At 38.6% G+C, this 22,348-nt stretch overlaps 1 protein-coding gene across 2 annotated transcripts in view; it reads left to right on the forward strand.

Moving 5' to 3' along the window:
* Nucleotides 1-22,348, forward strand: part of LOC127625604 (tubulin polyglutamylase TTLL7-like) — a 144,473-nt gene that overhangs the window by 24,578 nt on the left and 97,547 nt on the right. For both annotated transcript variants that reach the window (XM_052100887.1, XM_052100888.1), the window contains exons 2-7: nucleotides 9,429-9,677; nucleotides 10,350-10,484; nucleotides 11,581-11,702; nucleotides 14,347-14,414; nucleotides 14,535-14,693; nucleotides 21,264-21,480. In XM_052100887.1, the coding sequence (XP_051956847.1) occupies nucleotides 9,653-9,677; nucleotides 10,350-10,484; nucleotides 11,581-11,702; nucleotides 14,347-14,414; nucleotides 14,535-14,693; nucleotides 21,264-21,480 (726 nt within the window). In that variant the 5' untranslated portion in view covers nucleotides 9,429-9,652. The remainder of the gene's footprint in view (nucleotides 1-9,428; nucleotides 9,678-10,349; nucleotides 10,485-11,580; nucleotides 11,703-14,346; nucleotides 14,415-14,534; nucleotides 14,694-21,263; nucleotides 21,481-22,348) is intronic.

Consider the following 22,348-nt stretch of genomic DNA (forward strand, 5'->3'; position numbering starts at 1 on the left):
TGAACTTGCATATCCTGAGGTGTTTGAAGAATCTAGAATTGGACAGAGTCCTCCCTCTCTTTTTGGAAAGACAAAGTACATTGAATAAAAACCCTGATTGTGTTCTTCCTAAGGTATTGTTTTATCACTCCCTTTCTCAGGAAAGAGGCTATTTCTTCCTCTAAAATCAGAGCCGACTCCCCTTGTGCCACTGACATTAACACATATTAAAAAAGGTGGTTTTACGGCAAATTGAAGCCTGTAACCATTTTCTACTGTATTCAGAAACCCTGGATGAACTGTGCATGTGAGCCAGTGCTATGTCTGAACAGCGAATTGACCCTAAAACCCTTTCACTTACTATTGGTGTAATAACGCCTTCTAGTGTCGAAAAGAGTGAATATGGCTCTGAACTGGGAGGTTTTTTTTTTGTGTGTATTTTTGTTTTCACACAGCTCTGCACCCTCAGCACTTTGACTGGATGTGCCAGAGAATTTTTTATTTGAAAAATACGATGAATGCTTTTGATAACTGACTCATTCACCCTCAGAACATACCCTGTGGGTGATGGGAGGAGAACATTTGCGGGGGTCACCTGGGGAACATGTGTTATCACCCCACACACACTTGGGAGTGAAACTGAACAGTTCGTTTAGAATACAGGAAATTGTCCAACTTCCAGCGTCCATCTCCACTTCTTCAAGGGAAGGAGATAGTCGCCAATCACATGATGGGCCCATACAGAAAAAGCTGTGGTGCTGCCTCTGTGCCACCCCTCGAGATGAATAAATGCATCAGGTTGCCCATCACTTCTTATGCCCCTGGGGTTTGGAAGGGCGGTGTCTCGCAGCAGCCACTGCAAAAGACGGTATGGCAACGGAGGCGTGGTTGAGCGTCCGTCCGGAGAGAGAGAAAGCGATAAGGGTGCTTACACCTGAGCTAGATTATGTCTAACACCTGTCTCTAATTCCAGTGAGCGGTCACACCACCAGCAGAGGGAGAGAGAGACTGGCACAATGAAGCCTGCTGTGTTCGTGAAACTAGGATGCTTATGTGATTATTGTGTATGTGAATCTAAAGAGTCTGAGAGACTACATGCCTGTGAAACTGCTGAGTTGTGTGAAGCAATAAGCATTGAAGTTGTCAATTAAACATTACCTGTGACTGGAGAAACCCGCTTCCCTGTGTCCGTCAAATATGGTTTCGGCTTTGAATGGCCCGGCTTGTGTTGCGGCGCCACGTTTACCAGTTGCTGGAGCAGCTTGGGGTGATGAGGCCGTAAATCAGGCTGTCCTCCCTTTCCAGAGGGCCTGAAACTGGTCCAAATTGGCTGATCAGGACAAGCCGGCGGCTTTCGTGGTGAACTTTCTCTCCCAGCCTCTCCCAACTTTCTCCTCAGGTTGCACTGCTGGCGCATGTCTGTAACGGTGGCGCCAAACATGGCCTTTGGGTCTATGGGGTCGGTTAAAACTCCAATTTCTCTTTGTCAGAGAGCCCTAACAAGTTCAGCCATAGAGCTCTATCACCTACCACCACAGAACCCATGCATCTCCCGCAGCTTTGAACTGCACCGTGAGACTTACACAAGTTGAAGTCTGCGAGTCTCCTCCCAGAGAGCGAGGTTGGGAGATCTGGAGCTAAGCTGTCATCCCATCTCCTCTGACAACTCGCCCTGATAAGCTAGGAGGAGGGATGTTGCGTTTAAAGCTCGAACTGCAAGCGCTGAAGACTTATATATCTTCTGGAAGATAGAGGCAGTGAAGTGCTCCATCTTTCCAGGCAGTGCAGCCCCCGTGGAGTAGAAAATGCTTGAAGGCTTGACTTCATCCCCCTCGTTGTCTTCTTCTCCCACCAATGCATCAACAGTGGGGGCAGGACTGGAGACATATTGTCCATTTTACACCATGTCGGGGCCTGCGGATGCTCCACTGACCCTTCTCTGGCCTGAGAAGAGAGACATGGGTCCTTTTTGCCTGCAACTGCGACCCTCAGGCTTCTTTCCCTGGAAGATCAAGAGGGATGAACAATGGGGACATCTCTCCGGGCTGGAAAACGTGGCCTGAGTGAGTTTAGCTACCAGGCACGAGATGAAATGTGGATGGGAATCTTTTGTGGACAATCACACGCTGCATGCACATAAGCGGGAGGACGGCCTTTCCCACCCGAACTCTCCAGCTTTTTCGTTGCCATACTTCAGAGGCAAATCTACATTTACATTTTACATTTATTCATTTGGCAGACGCTTTTATCCAAAGCGACTTACAAAAGAGGAGGAACATCAGCGAATCATCTTAGGGAGACAGTGGTACAAAAAGTGCCATATTACAAAGTTTCACTATCATCATAATAGTATACAAAACAGATTTAAGTGCAACAAGAAATGTAAATAATTTTTTTTTTAATTTTTTTTTTTAGTGACCGGTTAAGTGCTTTTGGAAAAGATGTGTTTTTAGCCGTTTTTTGAAGATAGAGAGTGAGTTAGCTTCCCGGATTGAGTTGGGAAGGTCATTCCACCACCGTGGTATGATGAAATTGAAAGTCCGGGAAAGTGTTTTGGTGCCTCTTTGTTTTGGTACGACAAGGCGACGTTCCTTAGCCGACCGCAGGCTTCTGGTGGGAACGTAGCTCTGCATAAATGTTTTTAGGTATGCTGGAGCAGACCCAGTGACTGTTTTATATGCCAGCATTAGGGCCTTGAATTTAATACGTGCATGAACTGGCAGCCAGTGGAGAGAGACAAAGAGTGGTGTAACATGTGCTCTCTTAGGTTCATTAAAGACCAGACGTGCTGCTGCATTCTGGATCATTTGGAGAGGTCTAATAGCACATGCAGGAAGGCCTGCAATGAGAGCGTTACAGTAGTCCAGTCTAGTTATGACAAGGGACTGAACGAGCAGTTGTGTGGCATGTACAGAGAGGAAGGGTCTTATCTTCCTGATATTGTAGAGTGTAAATCTACAAGATCTTGCAGTTTTTGAAATGTGGTCTGTGAAATTTAGCTCATCATCAATGGTTACCCCTAGATTTCTGACCGTTTTGGAAGGTGAAACTGTAGTTGGACCCAGCTGCACGGTGATGTTGTGTTCAACAGCCGTGTTGGCTGGAAAGACAAGGAGTTCGGTCTTGGCAGGGTTGAGTTGAAGGTGGTGTTCCTTCATCCAGGCTGAGATGTCTGCCAGACAGGCAGCGATTCGAGCGGTCACTGTGGTGTCGTTGGGCTGGAAAGACAAGTAGAGTTGCGTGTCATCAGCGTAGCAGTGGTAAGAGAAACCATGTGACTGGATGATGGGTCCCAGTGATGTTGTGTGTATGAAGAAGAGAAGTGGCCCAAGCACTGATCCCTGAGGTACCCCAGTAAGTAACTGGTGTGGCTTGGATACTTCCCCTCTCCATGCTACCTCAAAGGACCTTTCTGAGAGATAAGAGTTGAACCAGTCAAGCACAGTTCCAGTGATACCCAGTTTAGAGAGGGTGGAGAGAAGGATCTGATGGTTGACTGTGTCAAAGGCAGCAGAAAGGTCCAGCAGAATCAGAACGGATGATTTTGATTCAGCTTTCGCCTGTCTCAGCGACTCGATGACAGACAGCAGGGCAGTCTCAGTGGAGTGTCCACTTTTGAAGCCTGACTGATTGTCATCCAGCAGCTTGTTCTGTGAGACATAGGCGGAGATCTGATTGAAAACTGCCCTTTCAAGTGTTTTTGCCATGAATGGGATGAGAGAGACTGGTCTGTAGTGTTCTATCTGTGTGGGGTTAAGTGCAGGTTTTTTCAGCAGTGGGGTTACTCGAGCCTGCTTATATGTAGTGGGAAAAGTGCCTACAAGAAGGGATGTGTTAATTATGTGTGTAAGTGCCGGTAGGATGGACGGAGAGATGGCCTGGAGAAGGTGTGATGGAATGGGGTCAAGGGAACAGGTTGTGGGGTGGTTGGAGAGGAGGAGTTTAGAGACCTCAGTGTCAGTTAAAGGAGAGAACATAGGGAAAGAAGGGTTGCATACAGGAGCCAGGTGTTTGACAGGGTGTGGTGCTGTGAATGTATTGCTGATGGCTGTAACCTTATCAGTAAAAAATGTGGCGAATATATCTGCTGTCAGTGATGTGTCAGGTGGTGGAGGGGGAGGGCAGAGAAGTGTCTGGTAATATGAAGTTTTTGCAGTTTTAACGTTATTTGAAAAAGTTGCGAGCAGAAGCTGATATTTACCTAGATCAGCTGGATCTTTAGATTTCCGCCATCTCCTCTCAGCTGCCCTGAGATCAGTCCGATGTTCACGAAGGACGTCAGACAGCCAGGGGCTGGGTGGTGTAGTCCGTGCTGGTCTTGAGGAGAGAGGACAGATGTTGTCTAGACAGGTTTTTAAAGTAGAGCTAAGTGTGTCTGTGGCAGTGTTTACATAAAGCATGGAAAATACATTTATTGTGGGAAGAGAGGCAGAGACATCAATGGAAAGGCGAGAGGGTGAGAGGGAACGGAGGTTACGGCGAAAGGAAACCAAAGGTGGGGTCGGTTTTACAATGGATGGGAGAATCATGTTGAATTGAACAAAGTAGTGATCAGAGACATGTAAAGGTGTAACAAGAATATTAGAGGTGGTACAGTTACGTGTAAAAATGAGGTCCAGCTTGTTGCCCGACCTGTGAGTTGCTGTGGTGTGTAGTCTTTCCAAGTCAAATGAGGCCAGAAGAGTATTCAGTTCAATGGCCTGGGGTTTGTCTTGGTGTATGTTGAAATCACCAAGAACCACAAGTGGCATGCCATCCTCTGGCAAGGAGGACAGCAGGACATCCAATTCCTCAAGAAAGCTTGTCAGCTGACCTGGGGGGCGATAGATGACAACAACATGTAATTTTGTGGGTTGCATTGTAGTAATGGCATGGAATTCAAAAGATGTATTGTTACATAGTGAAGCCTGTGATGAAAAAGTCCAGTTATTATGAATGAGCAAACCTGTTCCCCCACCCCTACCAGTATGTCGAGGGATGTGGGAGAAGGAGAAGTTGTTGGAGAGAGCAGCAGGTGTTGCTGTATCCTCAGGACGTATCCATGTCTCTGTCAGTGCCAGGATGCTGAGGGTGGACTGCGTGGCGAAAGCTGGAATGAAGGCAGCTTTGTTCACAGCAGACTGGCAGTTCCAGAGTCCCACTGAGAACGAGAGTGGAGCAGGTGTTGAAGTGCAGAGCGGCCGTAGGTTGTGTGGGTTGCGTTTTGTCTTGCATCTGTATCTTGTGAACGGTCTACAACAGATAACAGGGATGTGCTTGAAGGCATGTGTTATTAGTGGACTAGAAATGTTAGTATGTATGTATGTATAAGTAAAATAATAAAAGAGATAGAATAGAAAAATACTTAAGGGCTTTGGTGAGTGGAGCCTTGTCAGTGTCCTTGCTCGGTGGACTCACACAGGTAGACTCGTTGGTCTTTACCCAAGTAGGTCTTCACACGAGGAGGGCTTGACACGAGGGCCACCACTTCCGCTGCCGCTTCCGCGTCAGCATTAAGTCCAATAAATAACCACTTTACGAGCCGTTCAGTGGAAATAAGCAGCCACGCCTTAATGCTACTTATCACAACAAAGCTAGTCATGTGGTCACCCGAAACCGAAACTCAGGGTTGCGTGGGAACAAACGCAACTTCTGTACAGCGCAAATAAATTGTGCTGCACTTTAGCAATAAATCTACCACAACGTGAAAACACAGAAAATACAACGAGCCAAGTATAAACTCTCTTTTATTTCCCTTCAATTTGAAGCGTAGTGAGTGCCGCAAAAGAATCGGAAAAACACTGAAAAGTGCAGAGTTTAAAATAGCAGAGATAAACTCGCAGTGAAGCATTAGTTTATTCCACTATATAGAGGTAATTGCCACCAGCTCGCAGAAAAAGATCTGTTGCGTTTAGACATTACCATTTTCAAACATGGACATGGATCCGTTGTCAAACTGTTGAACATTAAACCCTAGTGCGTATGCAGAGGGCTGCTTCCAAAAACCTTCCACAGGGAAGAGAGCGAGAATGAGGCAGCAACAGGTAGCTGTGGTTTATATTAGGGAGGTGAGACTCCTTAAAAGATGCAGCGATTGGTCTGTCAGTCTTGACAGACATTGTGTTACAGGCCTGAGGCATTCCCTTAGTGAGATACCGAACAAATTTTAGAAAGACAACCGAGTGTACAATAATTTTTATACAATTTGAAAATGCGGTTTAAATATTTAGATGGAGTATAGCTTGTCACACCACACTGCTGCCACACAGCAGGACATTTCAAGGTATTTAGCTATGTTGACACATTGTTTTCCAACTGTTAGACTCCCATATGCTAGCATAAACACAAATAAGTAAACTTATTTGGATTATTTTATCAGATTTAAGCTTATTAAGGCTGAAAATATGTATTTCTGACATGTTCAGGCATCAAACCACAGTACTGAATAAACAAACATGCAAGTATTTCTACAATAACATAATCTTAAAAGATTATAAACAGATTATATTGGCTTCCTTATTAGCAACATTTTCAGCTATCCATGAAAGCTTGCCCAATCAGAAATGGATTTTTGGAGTTATTTCACAGTTCTCAATAATTGGTGACAAAATAGTATGTAGGATTTTTATAGACATTGTTACATTTTAGGAAAATATGTGCATTCATGACCAGTCTTTAGTTATTTATTTTATTGGTCCTTTATTCATAGGACAGTAGAGACAGGAAAGTGGAAGAGAGAAAGAGGGAACATAATCGGGACATGATGACCCAGGCCAGATTTGAACCAACAGCTCTTATGTATATGCCATAGCATGTTCTCCTGTCAACCTATGAATGGCTTACTTATTGTACATTAAGTATTTTATGAAGTATTTTAACATCCATACATTAAAAATAGTCGTGTGTGCAAATGCATTTTAAACATACACCACACGAGGTCAGTGTTGTTCTTTATATATGGAACTTCCTAGAGCATTTGGTGATCTGTACTCTTATGGTAACATTTAAAGCTGACATCATATGCCATACACTTTTAATACATTGTATGTGTCCTTGATTGCTGACATGGCAAGTTGCATCTTTTCCAAAACAGAATATAAATTCAAACATTGAGCAAAATTTTTTATAAGCATCCTTTCTCAAGTTTACAAAATGAATTTTAAGGATTTTAGATACCTTTACTCCATTTTAAAAAGTATGTGATTGACATAGTATCAGCTTTGTGTAAAAGATTAAACAGGGTTGGGGAGTAACGGAATGCATGTAACGGGATTATGTATTTAAAATACAAAGTAACTGTATTCCACTACAGTTACAATTTAAATAATTGGAAATTAGAATACAGATACATTCAAAAGTATTTTTATTACTGTATAGATTACTTTGAATTTTATTGTCATTTGTTTAATTTCATATTTAGTCCTTTCAGATGGAAAACATTTATATATAAATGATGCGATCCAAAGTGCATTTGAACAGCGGTGAAACACTTTCTTATGATGTGTTACATTCATACGAGTTTGAAGCATACGAAGTAAGTTTAAAGCAGAATAAATAGAAATAAACCTTGTGTAAATTGTCAGATTTACGCTAAGCTAAAATGCTATTTCTATACATTTTACTTGCACGTTACCAGGCACTATCATATTCGTACATCACGAAAATTTATGTTGGATCATAATTTATTATTTTCCTAGTAAGATCTTTGATATTAGGGCAAAAATCTTATTATTGATAAATTTTGTTTTGTTTTCTTGTAAAAAAAATATATGTAAAAATCCTTAAAACATGATCATTTAGATTGATTGATCTTGTTTTAGAAACAACACTGCATAAGATATTTTGGTTTTTCAGAGAATGTATCTTACTATGCTGGCAGAGCTTTTATAGTCAAAACAAGTGAAAAAAATCTACCAGTGCTGAAGAAGTAATCCAAAGTATTTAGAATATGTTACTGACATACAGTAAATAATAATGTTTGACTTCAATATCATCATATTTCATGTTTAAACTTAATTTCAGCCATTTTCGTTTTAACAATTGTTACTGACTGCATTCAAAATAAATTTTTGCAGTATAAAATATTTTTTATTTGCATGTCCTTTTACAAACAAATAGTAGATGGGGTCCTGTTCTTCCCTGTTAAACCTTCCACGAGTTTGTTTTTATATAAGATAACTTTAAATCATATTTGGCCTGGTATCTGACACAGCAGTTGCACTTTGGAAATTATAAATAGCGGTTTGCGATCGTAGTTTGTGTGTGTGGCAGTGCGGAGGGCGGGGCTGGATCATGATTCCGCACACCTGGCCCCTAATCAGGCTAGTTAGCCCACGAGAGTGATAAAGGCCAACAGAAGATGGCAGTGCGACAGAGAGAGAGAGATTTATGGACAGCTGTCCGACACCTGTGTGTGTGTTTGTCTTTTTGGTTCAGTTTTATATTAAACTATTATTTATATTGTCAAGCCGGTTCTCGCCTCCTCCTTTCCATTAATCCCTTTACAGTGTGATTACCAACAGCAGCTGCAGCTCAGTTGGGTCTAATTAGCAGTTTTGGGCAAGTTAATTAAAAATAGTTATTCACTACAAATTACTAATTATTTCTCAAAAATTTTAATCATATTACTAATTACTTCATTGATAATCACAATACTAATTACTTTACTTTTAAGTTACTTTCTAAAACACTTTTCCTCAACAAATTTGAAATAATGTCTATATTTCGTTTTTGTTCATTGTTACACACAAGTCATTCACTCAGCACTTCACATTTCTCCATCACAATGACTCATTACAGGGCCATAATTAATATATTCTACATAAATATTATATTGGAAATAAGAATATCCCTATAAATTACTTAAAAGTAATTCAATTAAATGAAAGTAAGGGTCCAGAACATTATAGAGACTTGGGGGTGTGCTCTTTTGACACCTCAGTAAGTAACCACCCAGAACACTTTAGCATAGTGGTTGTACATTTTGCATGGACAAGCACCCCTAACATATTCTTCTGAAAATGTACAAATCTAGTTTGAATTGTTATACTTGTAGGTTAAAGAAAAAAAAGATTTATAGTAGGTCGCCATCATTGCTGTTTTTAGAATCACCTGTAGCCAAGCTGTTATAATGAGCATGATATTAGTATACGTTTTTGTAGAGCATGTTGTGGTGTTAGACGTGTGCTTGGATGCATGACAGATCACCGGCATGTAAAGTGAACATTAGAATGTTAAACATGCAGAAATCTCACTGGCTGATGATAGAGCGATGCTAATGTTGCGGTATTTTGACAGACAGCAGATCTCGTCAGCCGGTAAGAGCTGATCAGTGAGGTGAAACCAGCTGTCAGTGGAGCTGATATGTTTGAGTGACACCGCAAACGTCCGGCCAGACTGTCCAGTTCCCTCCAGCACTTCTCTTTGTCTGACTTTACCGGTTTTTCTTGTTCTTTCTCTCTCTCTCTAAGACACCTTGTCCATCTGTAGCTCTGTGGTAAAGCCCTGAACCCTTCAAGATATACAGCCGACAACCACCCTTCACCCATTGCCTGCCCGTGAAATTGGAGGACAGATGATCTTGCCACCTTCTGAAAGTATTGCTACAAAGACAGCGAGGAGGACGTAGATCAGTCCCAAACTAGGCCTTAGGAGTATCAGGGGTGGGGCAGAGCGAGGGTCATCTGTTTAAGACATGCCCTCACCCCCAAATGATGGAGGTAAGTATGATCAGAGACATTTATAGGTGATGAGATAGACCACTCAAAATAAAACGCAATGGACAATATGCCGACTTTAGGGGTGGGAGTCCCGTCTACAGTTTAAAGAGACGATCATCTGTTTTGCACAGGCAAGCACCTCTCACATTTTCTTGTGAGTTAGAAAATGAGGACCCACTTTATATTAGGTGTCTTTAACTACTATGTACTTAGGCATTTGATACAATGTACTTATATGATGTACCTTAACCCTAACCCTAAACCAAATCCTACCCCAACCATAAACACTAACCCCTAAACCTAACCCTACCCTGACTTCTAAACCTACCATATCTCAGTAGCAGCAAATGGAAATCTTATGAGAATGTTGTTGACCAGCATTGTATTGTATGTATTTTTGTGTTAGTACATAGTAGTTGAAGACACCTAATATAAAGTGGGACCAAAAATGAGTCTCTTGTTATTTATGCAGTTTTTATAACCTTATGATAATTTAGAAGCTACATTTTATTATTATTATTATTATTATTGTCAGGAGGTAGGCACTCTGGTGGAAATGTAAGTTTTTTTGTAATCCAAGTGCAGGAATATCTAAAATCCTTTTGTACAATGATATACAATCAATATAAATATAAAAAAAAATGTTTTTTAACCCATCTTAATTTTCCACAGACGATCAAGGAACGTCCCCCGTGAACATGCCACCAGCTCTCTCCAATCAGAATGGAGTGAAGAGGAAGGTTCACGCCAAGAAGAAGAAGAAGGGCTTTATCACAGCCAACGTTGTTGGAACAAAATATGAGATTGGTAAAACAAATGTTCTGTGCAACATGTCAAAAGTGTTAATGTAAGATTTATTCGATTTAATAAACAGCAGTAAAACAATATATGACAGTAATCGTACATGAAAAGCCTTTGTTATATAGCATTGTCATAAATGTAATTTATTGACACTAATTTAAAAGAATTCTTTCCTATATCAGCCTAGAATCATTCACACCCTCTCTTTTTTGTATTTTGAAGCACAATAATAGATAATTTGCTCAATTTGTTAATAATTAACAGGGGTGTAAAGTAATTTTACTTCATTACTATACTTTTGGACAGTATTGTAGTGGTTGACCAGTGGGCTTTAATGGCCCATGCTGATTGGCCTGTAACCAATATAATGCTGATATACAGTATACATACAGCAATAGTATTTAACTATAGCAGATAGGATGTACACAAAATTGGTGAATTCAAATGGACACTTATTACACAAAATGTACTCAAAATTGCTAAATACATTTTTTAAAACAGAAAATGGGAACTCTGGCACTGATATTAGGTGGAATGACTAGCTTTTATTTAAAACAGCAAATTAAATTATACCTCTGGTTGATAGTGTGTGTGTGTATGTGTGATATTTGAACTAAATCAATTTTTTTTGGCCAGAATTATGGGCTCTTTGTTTTGAAATGTCTTTATAATAATACTTATCATAACTGGTTGGCAATAAAACAATCAAATATTTACATAACAGGGTTGCCAAGGATTCTAGCTTTGGCTTAGCTGGATTTTAGTGTAAGCCTTGTTGATTTAGCTTTATCCAGTAATGCTTATGTTTATCTAGACAATGTCACATAATTTTTATAATATTACCAATTATTACAATTAGCTTAATCTTTTTGGGGTGGACAATGAAATGCATTTGCTATTATATCTTATAGCATTATGGTCAAAGCAAAAGCATCATTAAAACATAACCAAAACATGTTTTCTTTCAAGAAGTGAATAAGATGATTTCTGTTGATGAAATGGATTCCATTGTTTGTGTCCATTTTGTCACGGAAAGAGAAAAATTATACCAAATTGTCAGTGTCAATGCATATCAAATGAATGTAATGTGATTTATTTGCAGTTCGAATTGTAATAGAGGAGATGATCTTTCATAAAGCCAGAGATGATGATGAGATGGCCAATCTCATCTGGAACGACTCCACTGTGCAACATGAGAAAATTGCTGAGCTCAGGAACTACCAGGTATTATGATTTGATTTGTCTTTTCAGTTCAAAGCATAATAATAGTAATAATAATAATAATAATAAACCTACAAAAAACAGATAAATCTGAAAAATGAACTGATAATGTTTCCTTTACTAAGAGATGTGACCTTTACCACAGCTTATAAACACTTTCTTACAGTCCTTCACAGACATTTGCTGTTTTGCCCTTGTGTTGTGTTCGTTTTGTGCTAACACCTTTTGTGACCAGTCAAAAATGACCAGCCCAGATTGTTAACAAAGCTATCATATTGCATATATTATCCCAAGATATTGCATTTTAGTAATTATGTTTTGTACTTCTTTTTTTCACATATTTAAAAAAATGTGTTGAACTTACCACTTGCTTGATCTAAGCAAAACAGGCGTCATTTCAAAGTTTAGAATCTGGACTTTACAATGCATTTAGCTGATCCTGCCAATTCTTATACAATGCTCTTTAAATTGCTGACAGATTAGAAATGATTTGCTCTCATCATTTGCAAATTTGGTATCACAACAATTATATTCAGAGTTGGTAAAAAAAGTTGAGATAACCATATGCTATATATCATAAGTTCTCAATTAGTAAAATGCGTGAGCTAATTTGTTTCACTCAGAGGGCAAACTGCAGTGAGTATTAGTATGACATTAAACTGACACACATACATATAATAAACAGGAGTGTCTTTTTGGCACGTCTTTCTTTAATTTCCTGAAACATACATATAACATATAAAATTACATATTGTAACTTACAGCAGACTACCCCAATTCAAACAAGCTCAATCAAAACATAATATGATAAGAAGATGTTGAAATATTCCTCAAAGAGTGTACATGGAAAGATGATTGACAAAAGGGCACTCAACACATGTTGTGTGTGTGTGTGCACGTCAGAGGACTTTGTGTGTGCAAACACACATCCACATAGGTGGTTATCTAAAGGACTGGGATGCTCCTAAAGATGTAATATTTCTGTATTTTGTAGTCTAATCCATTTATTTCCAATGGCCAGTAATGTTTGACCAGGAACACAACAGGTGTAACAAAGTGAAATAAAACCAATAAAATGTAAAGAAAATGGTAATTGTCTCTTAAAAAAATATTTAGATACTGAATGTGAACAAAAAAGTAAAAAAAACCCTCAATAATAAAAATAGTAAAAAAAAAAAAAGTTATCTGGGTCAAAGTACCGGAACACAATTTAAGGGTTCATTAACAGAACTACTCTGAACACAGGCCAATGTATGCCATTTAAGCATTCCTGACCTTGAGATATAGGGCTACGATTCAGTCTAGAGAAGTCAAAGCCTTTGTAGGAGAGTTCTTAGTACTATGAAAACATACTGTGACTTTCAGAACTCAAAACTTTCTTCTCAGTCCTAAAAGACCATTTATTGAAACTAAGCTGCCAAAACAACTCATTATTAGCCAGATTAATTAATTAACACATGACAGCCCACATTTACACATCAACACGTGTACACTTGCACGTGTTCAGAAGCTTAGCCTGCCCAGTTACAATTAGGGTATAAGGACGAGGTATGATAGATACTATTATTCCTAAACACCAGAAGAACTTGTGATTAAATGTGGAAAAATCCAACAAACCTTGCACGCTTCCTGGCTCTCTGTTTAATTTTAAGGGTCAAAGAGAGGTTGGAAACGGTCATGAAAAGCAAATTTATGACAAAAATGTGCAAAAATTCCTGACATTGTAAATAGACCTCAGGAAAAAGAATGTATGATTAAAAAGGTATGATCTGACCTCTTCAACCAAGCATAAAACTGTATTTTAACAATACATTTTATTTTTTTACAGTCTTAACGATACTGTTACCCACTAGATCAAAATAAAAATGATAAAAGCTCCTTTAAACATGTAATTGAAAATTGCATAAAAAATGTTTTTAGATATCATAAGGCTGACTTTACTCTCAATGTACTGTACATGGCATTATAAAAGTGCTATATGAAATATATTGCTATATTGTGTTTGTGTGGATAAGGGCTTGTTTTCATAAAGCAGCTTCTGTATGTCTGATGGAAATTTTCTGTCATATATCACATAATTACAGCCGTAAAGATAAATACCTAAAAAAATTGGCTATGATGTTTTGCTTAATGAAACTGTTTATACACAGTTCTTTTTTATTGTTCTCTTCTGGATAACCATGTCTTCCTTTTACACTTACTAAACGTGTGTTGTTTAATATTTCTCCTTGCTTTCCTTTGATTGGCTCGGCTGCCAAGTTACAGGTCATACAAGTCAAATGAATGGCCCTGTTTAGCCTCATTTGCTCAAAGAATACAAAACCCCACCCCCCACTTTTCCTTTTTGCATTCAAAGCAATTAATTCATCTGTCACTACCTACAAATACACAAGCTCTGATGCAGAACCAATTACCTTGGCCCTTAAAGTCAAAATTGATCGTCTTTTTTAGTTTTAAATTAAAAACAATGTGGAGACATAAATAGGGGTTAAGAAAGGTCTGACAACCACCTTTTGTTTTGAGTCCATAATTGGACATAAATGTCAAATATTATAGCCTCAGTTCAAGACTTTGGCTCTAATGCTGTGATTTTCCTTGCAAAGGTGAATAACTGAATGCCCTCTAACAGTATGATTATTTTCCTTAGAGGATAAACCATTTCCCAGGAATGGGTGAGATATGTCGGAAAGACTGTTTGGCAAGGAACATGGCCAAGTAAGTCCACAAACATGGTATAGTACCAGATACAGTACATGACTGATAGCAGCTGCCCTCCATTCAGGGAAAGTTGACTTTACTCTTAATTTTGGTTAATGCTTATATTTTGTTTCTTAGAATGATAAAAAGTCAGCCTCAGGAATATAACTTCATCCCTAAAACCTGGATCTTCCCAGCTGAGTGCACTCAGTACCAGAACTACGTGAAGGAGCTGAAACGAAAGCGCAAGCAGAAAACGTTCATCATTAAGCCTGCAAATGGAGCTATGGGTCATGGGTATGTTGCTGCAAAACAAAAGCTTTGACTCCTGTATGATCGTGTTTTGTAGTGGTGCAGTATTGTGTGAGTTTCCATGCTGGTCCAGGCTGGTCTTTATAAAAAGGCAAGTCTGTTCTCTGCATTTTTTCTCAGCAGCCAGTGTTTCTCAACTGGTTGGTCATGACCCAAATGTGGGTCTCAGGCCAGTTTGTATAGGTTTGCCTATTGCAGGGAAAAAAACAATGCCATGGTTCTCCCTCCATTGAAATTTTGGACTGGAGAGGCAAATTTAATGATTATATCGCATCTGCCGCTTTTTGCCTGCCAAATATGCCAAATACGCTTCTCGTTTCTTTCTTTTTTTTCATATTTTTGTGGTGGAACTGAAGCCTGGTTTTCGCGCAAGGGTGACACGACCATCACGGAAACACTCATGGCAATGATCTGCTCTTCTCTGTATCTCTGTTGCGCATGCATCAACAAAGCGTACCTCGATATCGCAGCTTAGAATTTTCTAATTTAAAGTGCTTGGAGGAAGTCCTCTCAAACAGTAGTCAGCCCTGACATGCTAAACATCACTGAGAAAAGAGCAGTACTGTGCTATGTGCCAAAATAAAGGCTTTTAAATTACAAATCACCCTTACTACAATTTATCACAATTTTACAGTAGGAACAAAATGTGATATTTTGATAAAAATCATATAGTTTTATATTAAATAATCTAAAAGGTATAATCTATTAGACCTCATGTGGCAGTTGTAATTAAAGTTATGTTTGTAGTTAATGTTCTGTTTCAATTATGTTTAATATTAGTTAATTGGCAGGATAATACATATAAAAGACTCATATAAATAAATAGGCTCATACCGAATGTGTGGAGAAAACTTGTATCTTTTGATGTTGACATCAACAGGTAAAGTTTTTTAATATGTTGGGTCGCCACTTGATGTCCAATGTAAAATCTGGGTACCATAGCAAAACCAGTTGAGAACCACTGGGCTGGAATACTGCAGTTAAACTTGCTTGCGAATCATTCTTCTGAGATTATTTCCTTCTGAGGAACATTATTCTGATTAACCAATCATTGCAGATTTTAGGGCTAAGGTTTGGCTTAAGGCTTGAGTTTGGTCTTGGCTTAGGGCCTTGTACAACATTCCTGTCTACTAAGCAGTGCTCTCTGATTTTTTGAGTTATGGTTAGGGGTATACTTTGGTTGGGTTTGGGCTAGGGCTATGTTTAGTTCCAGGAACAAGAACCCCAAAACCCCCAGCACTAATCCTTACCCTTATATTAAACCCTAAACCATTGATATTCGATTTACTTATCCCATAAGGTATTATGTAACTTTTAGAAAATGCAAGGTGATGAAGACTCAGGCCACTAATAACCTTATAGTAGGTTGTATTTGGCCTGTGGACCAAACTATTGCTATGTGTATGACTTTCTTTCTTCTGCAGAACACAAACAGTGGTTTTGAAAATAATTTCCCAGCTCTGTAGGTCCATAAAATGCTAGTGACCAGACCTTTCAAGCTCAAACAATCAGAATAAAGGCAGCATAAAACTAATCCACACAACTCCAATGGTTAAGTCTCTGTCTTTAGAAGCGATATGATGGATGTCAGTGAGAAAAATATCAATCTTTCAATAATTGCTTACTATACAGTGGCAAGAAAAATTATCCCTTTATAATTACCTGTTTTTTTGAATACATTTGTCACAATAATTAACAAACATAATCTGTTTTAACTAATAACACACAAATGATTGTATCGTTCTTGTATATATTGAATACATCATTCAAACATTCACAGTGTAGGTTGGAAAAAGTATGTGAATCCCTAGGCTAATGGCATCAACAAAAGCTAATTAGAGTCAAGAGTTGGCAAACCTGGCTTCCAAATTATGAAACAAGATTGGAGGTGTGAGTTAGAGCTACTTTGACTTATAAAAAGCACTCAAACATTTTGAGTTTGCTATTCACAAGAAGCATCTGCTGACGTGGACAATGCCTCGCAAAAAAGAGGTCTCAGAAGACCTACGATCAAGATTTTTTGCTTTGCATAAAGCAGGAAAAGGTTAAAAAATTATCTTGAAGAGCTAAGATATTCATATGTCCACAGTTAGACAAATTGTCTATAAATGTAAATGATTTAGTACTGTGGCTACTCTCCCTAGAAGTGTCTGTCCAGCCAAGATGACTTAAAGGGCTTACTGCAGAATGCTCAATGAGGTAAAAAAGAACCCTAGAGTGAAAGATAAATACTTGAAGAATCATTGGGAATGCTCAACAGCTTTGTTAATGAGTCTACTATACAGAAAACATTAAACAGGCACAAAGGAAGCTGCTGTTTTGCAACCAAAAAATTGCTGCGCGTGAAGTTTGCCAAAGACCACCATGACACTCTGCTACTGCTACTGGGAAAAATTTTTGTGGACTGATGAAACTACAGTTGAAGTGTTTGTGAAGAACACACAGCACTACGAACATGAAAACATCATCCCAACGTTGAAGTACTGTGGAGAGAGCATTGTGATTTGGGTCTGATTTGCTGCTTCGGGCCTGGACCTCTTGCTATCATCAAGGGAAAAATCAATTTAAAGTTTATCAAGATATCTTACAGGATAGTGTCAGGGTGGCTGTGTGCCAGCTGAAGCTCAGTAGATGTTGGGTGATGCAGCTGGACAATGACCCTAAACATCAAAGGGAATTCTGAAGGTGAAAGTGGAAATTTGAAGTTAAAAAAGGATAGAAATATTGATCTGTTTCTCACCCAAAGTGATTTCCTCACTTCAGAAGACTTATTAAACCACTGGATTCGTATGGAGTATTTTTATCCTGCCTTAATGGGATTTTTGAGCTTCAAAAGGCTGGTCACCATTCACCTAAAGAGCTGAGGTATTCTTCTAAAAATCTTCATTAGTGTTAAGCAGAAGAAAGAAAGACATACACATCTGGCATGAAAGAGAGTAAATATTTTTGGGTGAACTATCACACAGCAAAGGCTAACTTTTAGCTTGTTAGTCCTTTAAATTTAAGGGAGTCAGTTTGGTTATAGAATGCGGTTGTCACTCTTGTTTATAAACAAACTGTGTGTAAACATATTGAGGACTCTAAAACAGGACTGACAACCATATCCTGCTGCTGTGTGAACGTAAGCCTGTCCTAAGCCTTTCTGCAATTCTGAATCTTACTTTAAAGCCCAAAGTACTTCGATCAGATGTGGACGCAGAGCATGTCAAGAGGAGGTCAGGAGATACCTCCTACATTTGTAAAACTCAAGTCTGAAGGAATATAAAGACATGTTTGTGGGTCTAAACTCTTGAAGAGAAATTGTCACATTGTAAATTAATGTGTCTATGGTCATATGGTACAGCAAGCCAGTACTTATAAAAATGGGAAGTCGTCAAAGGTTGTTGTGAGTTATTGTGACACATTTAAGAAGTGAAAGAAGATTGTCTGCTCGTGGAGCAACGGCTGCAGATTAAATTTGAAAAAGCTTAGCGTGACGGAGGAAATTAAGTTATATCCTCCTCTGTAATTTATTTTTCAGTCTCAAAACTAAATGAATATTGTTTGTGTCTAAGCAGAGGCTTGTTAAAAAGTGAGGAGGGCTTAAAGCCGAGATCCCCACCGGTGCCAAATTAAACAGCCAGCCAAAGTGGGTTTTGATTACCTGCCATCAGCCCTCATCAATCATGTCATGCAATTCAAACAACCACATTATCCCAGCATAACACAAGCTACTGGACGCTAAACACACCTGAGTCAGCGGATGCCAAGTGCAGGACTAGAGTGTCATAGAGTGCTTCTTTTGACTCTCAACCAAATATTGTATTTGTATAACCAAATAAAGTATTTATTACTGCGGAAGCAAATAGAATGTTTACTTTTTAATACTTTTTATTCATAAAACAAAACAAGTTTTAACAATCAGTAGTGTTAGATGCTACTTTATTTTTTTCTTCTTTTTTTTTAATGAAAAAACGTATTTGACGTGTAATAAATACTGGAAACCCCTCATGAGCCACTTATTACCCTGGAAGAAATGTGACTCAATCACAATAAATAATTGTAATTGTTTTAATTGAGAAAATTGTGTGACTTATTGTCACCCAGGTCTTTTTAGGTCCTTCGTTCTTGTTTTTGTTCATTTTCTGCAATTTTGCTCTTGTTCAAAACAAACAACTGTAAATGTTGTGAATAAAAGTCACAACATAATTTTTTGTACCAGGGTGTTGCTTCAATTACAGGCACTTTTATGTCCCATGATTTGACTTCATTAAACTAAAAAAAAAATTTGAAGGTAACTTTAAAACAGTTTTGGAAAAATGTTTACCATGCCTTCATCCTTTATTTTTTTTTTTTTATTACTTTTGCTGTATCAATTTTTATATGGAAAGGTATGCAAAAAGTAGTCCTACTCCCTGAAAGATATGAATGAAATAAGTCTCTGAGGAAGCACTAGACTCTAATAACAGCAAAAAAAAAAAAATGAAATAAAATAAAATGTAAAATGTATCTGTTGGCCACGGTATCTGATGCTTTCTGCCTGTCAGTCATTTTGCTCATTCTGATAGTATTGTAGTTGTAGTGAAATATTGAGGCTTAAAGGAATAGTTCACCTCAAAATTAAAATCCTCTCATGATTTACTTACGTTTAAGCCATCCCAGATATATGCCTTTTCTTCTTCAGCAGAACCGAAATGAAGATTTATATAAGTATATTTCAGCTCTGTATGTCTATACAATGCAAGTAAATGGTTGCCAGCTGTTTGACGGTCCAAAAGGCATATTTAGGCAGCATAAAAGTAATCCACACAAATTCAGTCATTCAATTAATGTCTTCTGAAGCAAATCGATAGGTTTGTGTGAAAAATTAATTGATAATTAAAACGTTATTAACTTAAAAAATGCTTCCTGCGATCAGTTGAAATCACATAGCTGTCGCGTGACGTAAGCGCGATGGCACATTCTTTCGAGAAGCCAGAAGCGTGCGCTTTGTTTACAACAGAGGAAAGAATTGGGTCATTTCAAACAGCGCTGGCCGGAAGTAAACTTTTAAAGTTAAAAACGTTTTAATTATCGATTTGTTTCTTACACAAACCTATCGATTTGCTTCAGAAGACATTAACTGATCGACTGGAGTCATGAGGATTACTTTTACTCTGCCTCATAAATATGACTTTATGACCATCAAACAGCTGGCACAAATTCACTTGCATGGTATAAACATACAGAGCTATAAAAATCTTCATTTGGTTCTGCTGAAGAAGGAAAGATACACACATCTGTTATGGCTTAAAGGTGAGGAAATTCTGAGATAATTTTCATTTTTGGGTGAACTACTCTTTGAATGCCATTTTTTATGCCATGTTGCTCATAGTAGTCAGTTGAGGGCGCTATTTTACTGCTGTTATATTTGACAACCATTTCTGCTTGATGTGTTTCTCATTTGGTATCTTTGGAGTGCAGGGTTTGGAAAGAGGGGGCCTGGCTAATCCAACGGCTAAGCCACTGGAAATTCCAGAACGGCTAAAATCGCTTACAGCACCTTTAAGATGAAAAAATTTAAATATGATGTCTGAGTGACAACAAAGAAAAATACAAATGTTTTTGTGCACATTTTCTAGTCAATCTGTAATTTTGTCAAATTATGGAAAAGTGTGAAAGTATTATTTAATTCAGGCCATGAAAATATCCTTAGAAAAACTAAGGAGTCTATTAAACTCGGAATGTTATCAAACACAATATGTAATTGTGGTGTAAATTTTGATATTTCTGAAAAATTACATATGAAAGAATTCTCCTGTGGTGCATGTATGTGATGCATTCTCCTGTGATGCACTGTTGGTCATTGTTAGTAGAAAAAAATAAGTCAGAGGGTAAAAGTGTATTTTAATAGAGTTTTTTTCTAAAAGCCCACATGTCCAGAATTGCCTAGCTGAAGAAACATCCACCCAAAACTTTGTGAGAGCGTTCAGCTGTGCTTCTGCTAGTGCCAAACTTCTATGTCTAATTACACCAAGAATAAACTGACAAATTTGGTTGCCATATTTATCAGCTGACACATCTAGCAAATGAGCTGTGATGACTGAGCCCTCCTTCAGTGACTTTGGAAAGTTGGCATCTCAGGTAAACTTTGTGGCCACATGCAAACCAAAGGAAGAGAAACATGTAACCAATTAAGCCAACACAGACCAAAGGCCATATATTTTGCCATCCAAACTGGTTTTTCTAAGGCTCCTTTGTTTGTGAAACATTAAAGCTTTTTTGTTAAAGCACATTTGAGAACGTATCGTCATCTGAATAATATAACAGCTAAGCGATGGAGACCTGCTCAGGCTCAAAACCAAAGGAAATAAATGATGGCAGGGCTTGAAACAGACCACAACGTCTGGTCTTATTAACCTGGCCCTAGTCAGGGTCCAGAGACTAGCAATACAGACAGCACCTTAATAAACCCACTCCCTCTTTTACGCTTCAGAGGTTTGAATTCATAACCAGCATTATAACAGATTCTTAAATATGTATGCAGCATTTTTTTGGGATGCTTGTTGATTAAATCTTTTGAATTTCCGTTTCTAGGATATCTCTGATTCGGAATTGCGAAAAGCTCCCGGTCCAGGATCACTTCATTGTGCAGGAATATTTAGACAAGCCCTTCCTCATGGAGGGATACAAGTTTGACCTGAGATTCTACATCCTTGTCACTTCCTGTGATCCACTGCGTGTCTTCCTCTACAACGATGGCCTGGTGCGAATGGGCACAGAGAAGTACCATGTACCCAACGAGTCAAACCTGGTAAGCCTGTTAAGGGGGATGGGGGAGGGGGGTAGCTCAGCAAATAAAGACACTGACTACCACACCTGGAGTCGCAAGTTCGAATCCAGGGCGTGCTGAGTGACTCCAGTCAGGCTTGATCCAATTGCTAGTGTGGGTAGGGTCACGTTGGGTTAACCTCCTCGGGGTCGCTGTAATGTGGTGAGTTGTGCGCGGATGCCCCGGATAATAACGTGAGCCTCCACACGTGCTAGGTCTCCGTGGTAACGCGCTCAACAAGCCACGTGATAAGATGTGCAGATTGACAGACTCAAACGCAGAGGCAACTGAGATTCATCCTTCTCCACGCAGATTGAGGCGAGTGACAACGCCACCACAAGGTGCACATTGGGAAGTGGGCATGAAAATCCCCCCCAAAAAAGTGACGATGTGAAGATTTTATACAATGATTTACACAAAAAAATCAAGAAAGTTTAAAGAATCTGGGCCACAGAATGGACTGTACTTCTGTCTCTTGTCTCTTCTGTCTCTTGTCTTGACACAAATGTCTATTAAATCAATTATTTACAAGAGTGTTGAGTACATATACTACATTAAAACATTGCATATGAAAAAAAAATGTACTCATAAATTCAGCTGGACCTCAACAATAATAATTCTGTCAAAAACATTTTTTCTCTCTATAAAGAATTGTTTTTCTGTCTAAGTTTTCTCTCTCTCAAAATATTGTTTCTGTATTTATTTTTTTTTCTAAAAAAATATTTGTTCTAAATTTTCTACATTTGTATTTTAATATTTTTTTTTATCAAGAGGCAACACATCATATTTTTTTTGCTTGCTAGCTAACAATTAGCAAGCGGTACCAACGTCGTCCACCAGGTGCCACTCT

The sequence above is a fragment of the Xyrauchen texanus genome, chromosome 32, assembly GCF_025860055.1.
Source record: "Xyrauchen texanus isolate HMW12.3.18 chromosome 32, RBS_HiC_50CHRs, whole genome shotgun sequence".
Classification (NCBI taxonomy): Eukaryota; Metazoa; Chordata; class Actinopteri; order Cypriniformes; family Catostomidae; genus Xyrauchen; species Xyrauchen texanus.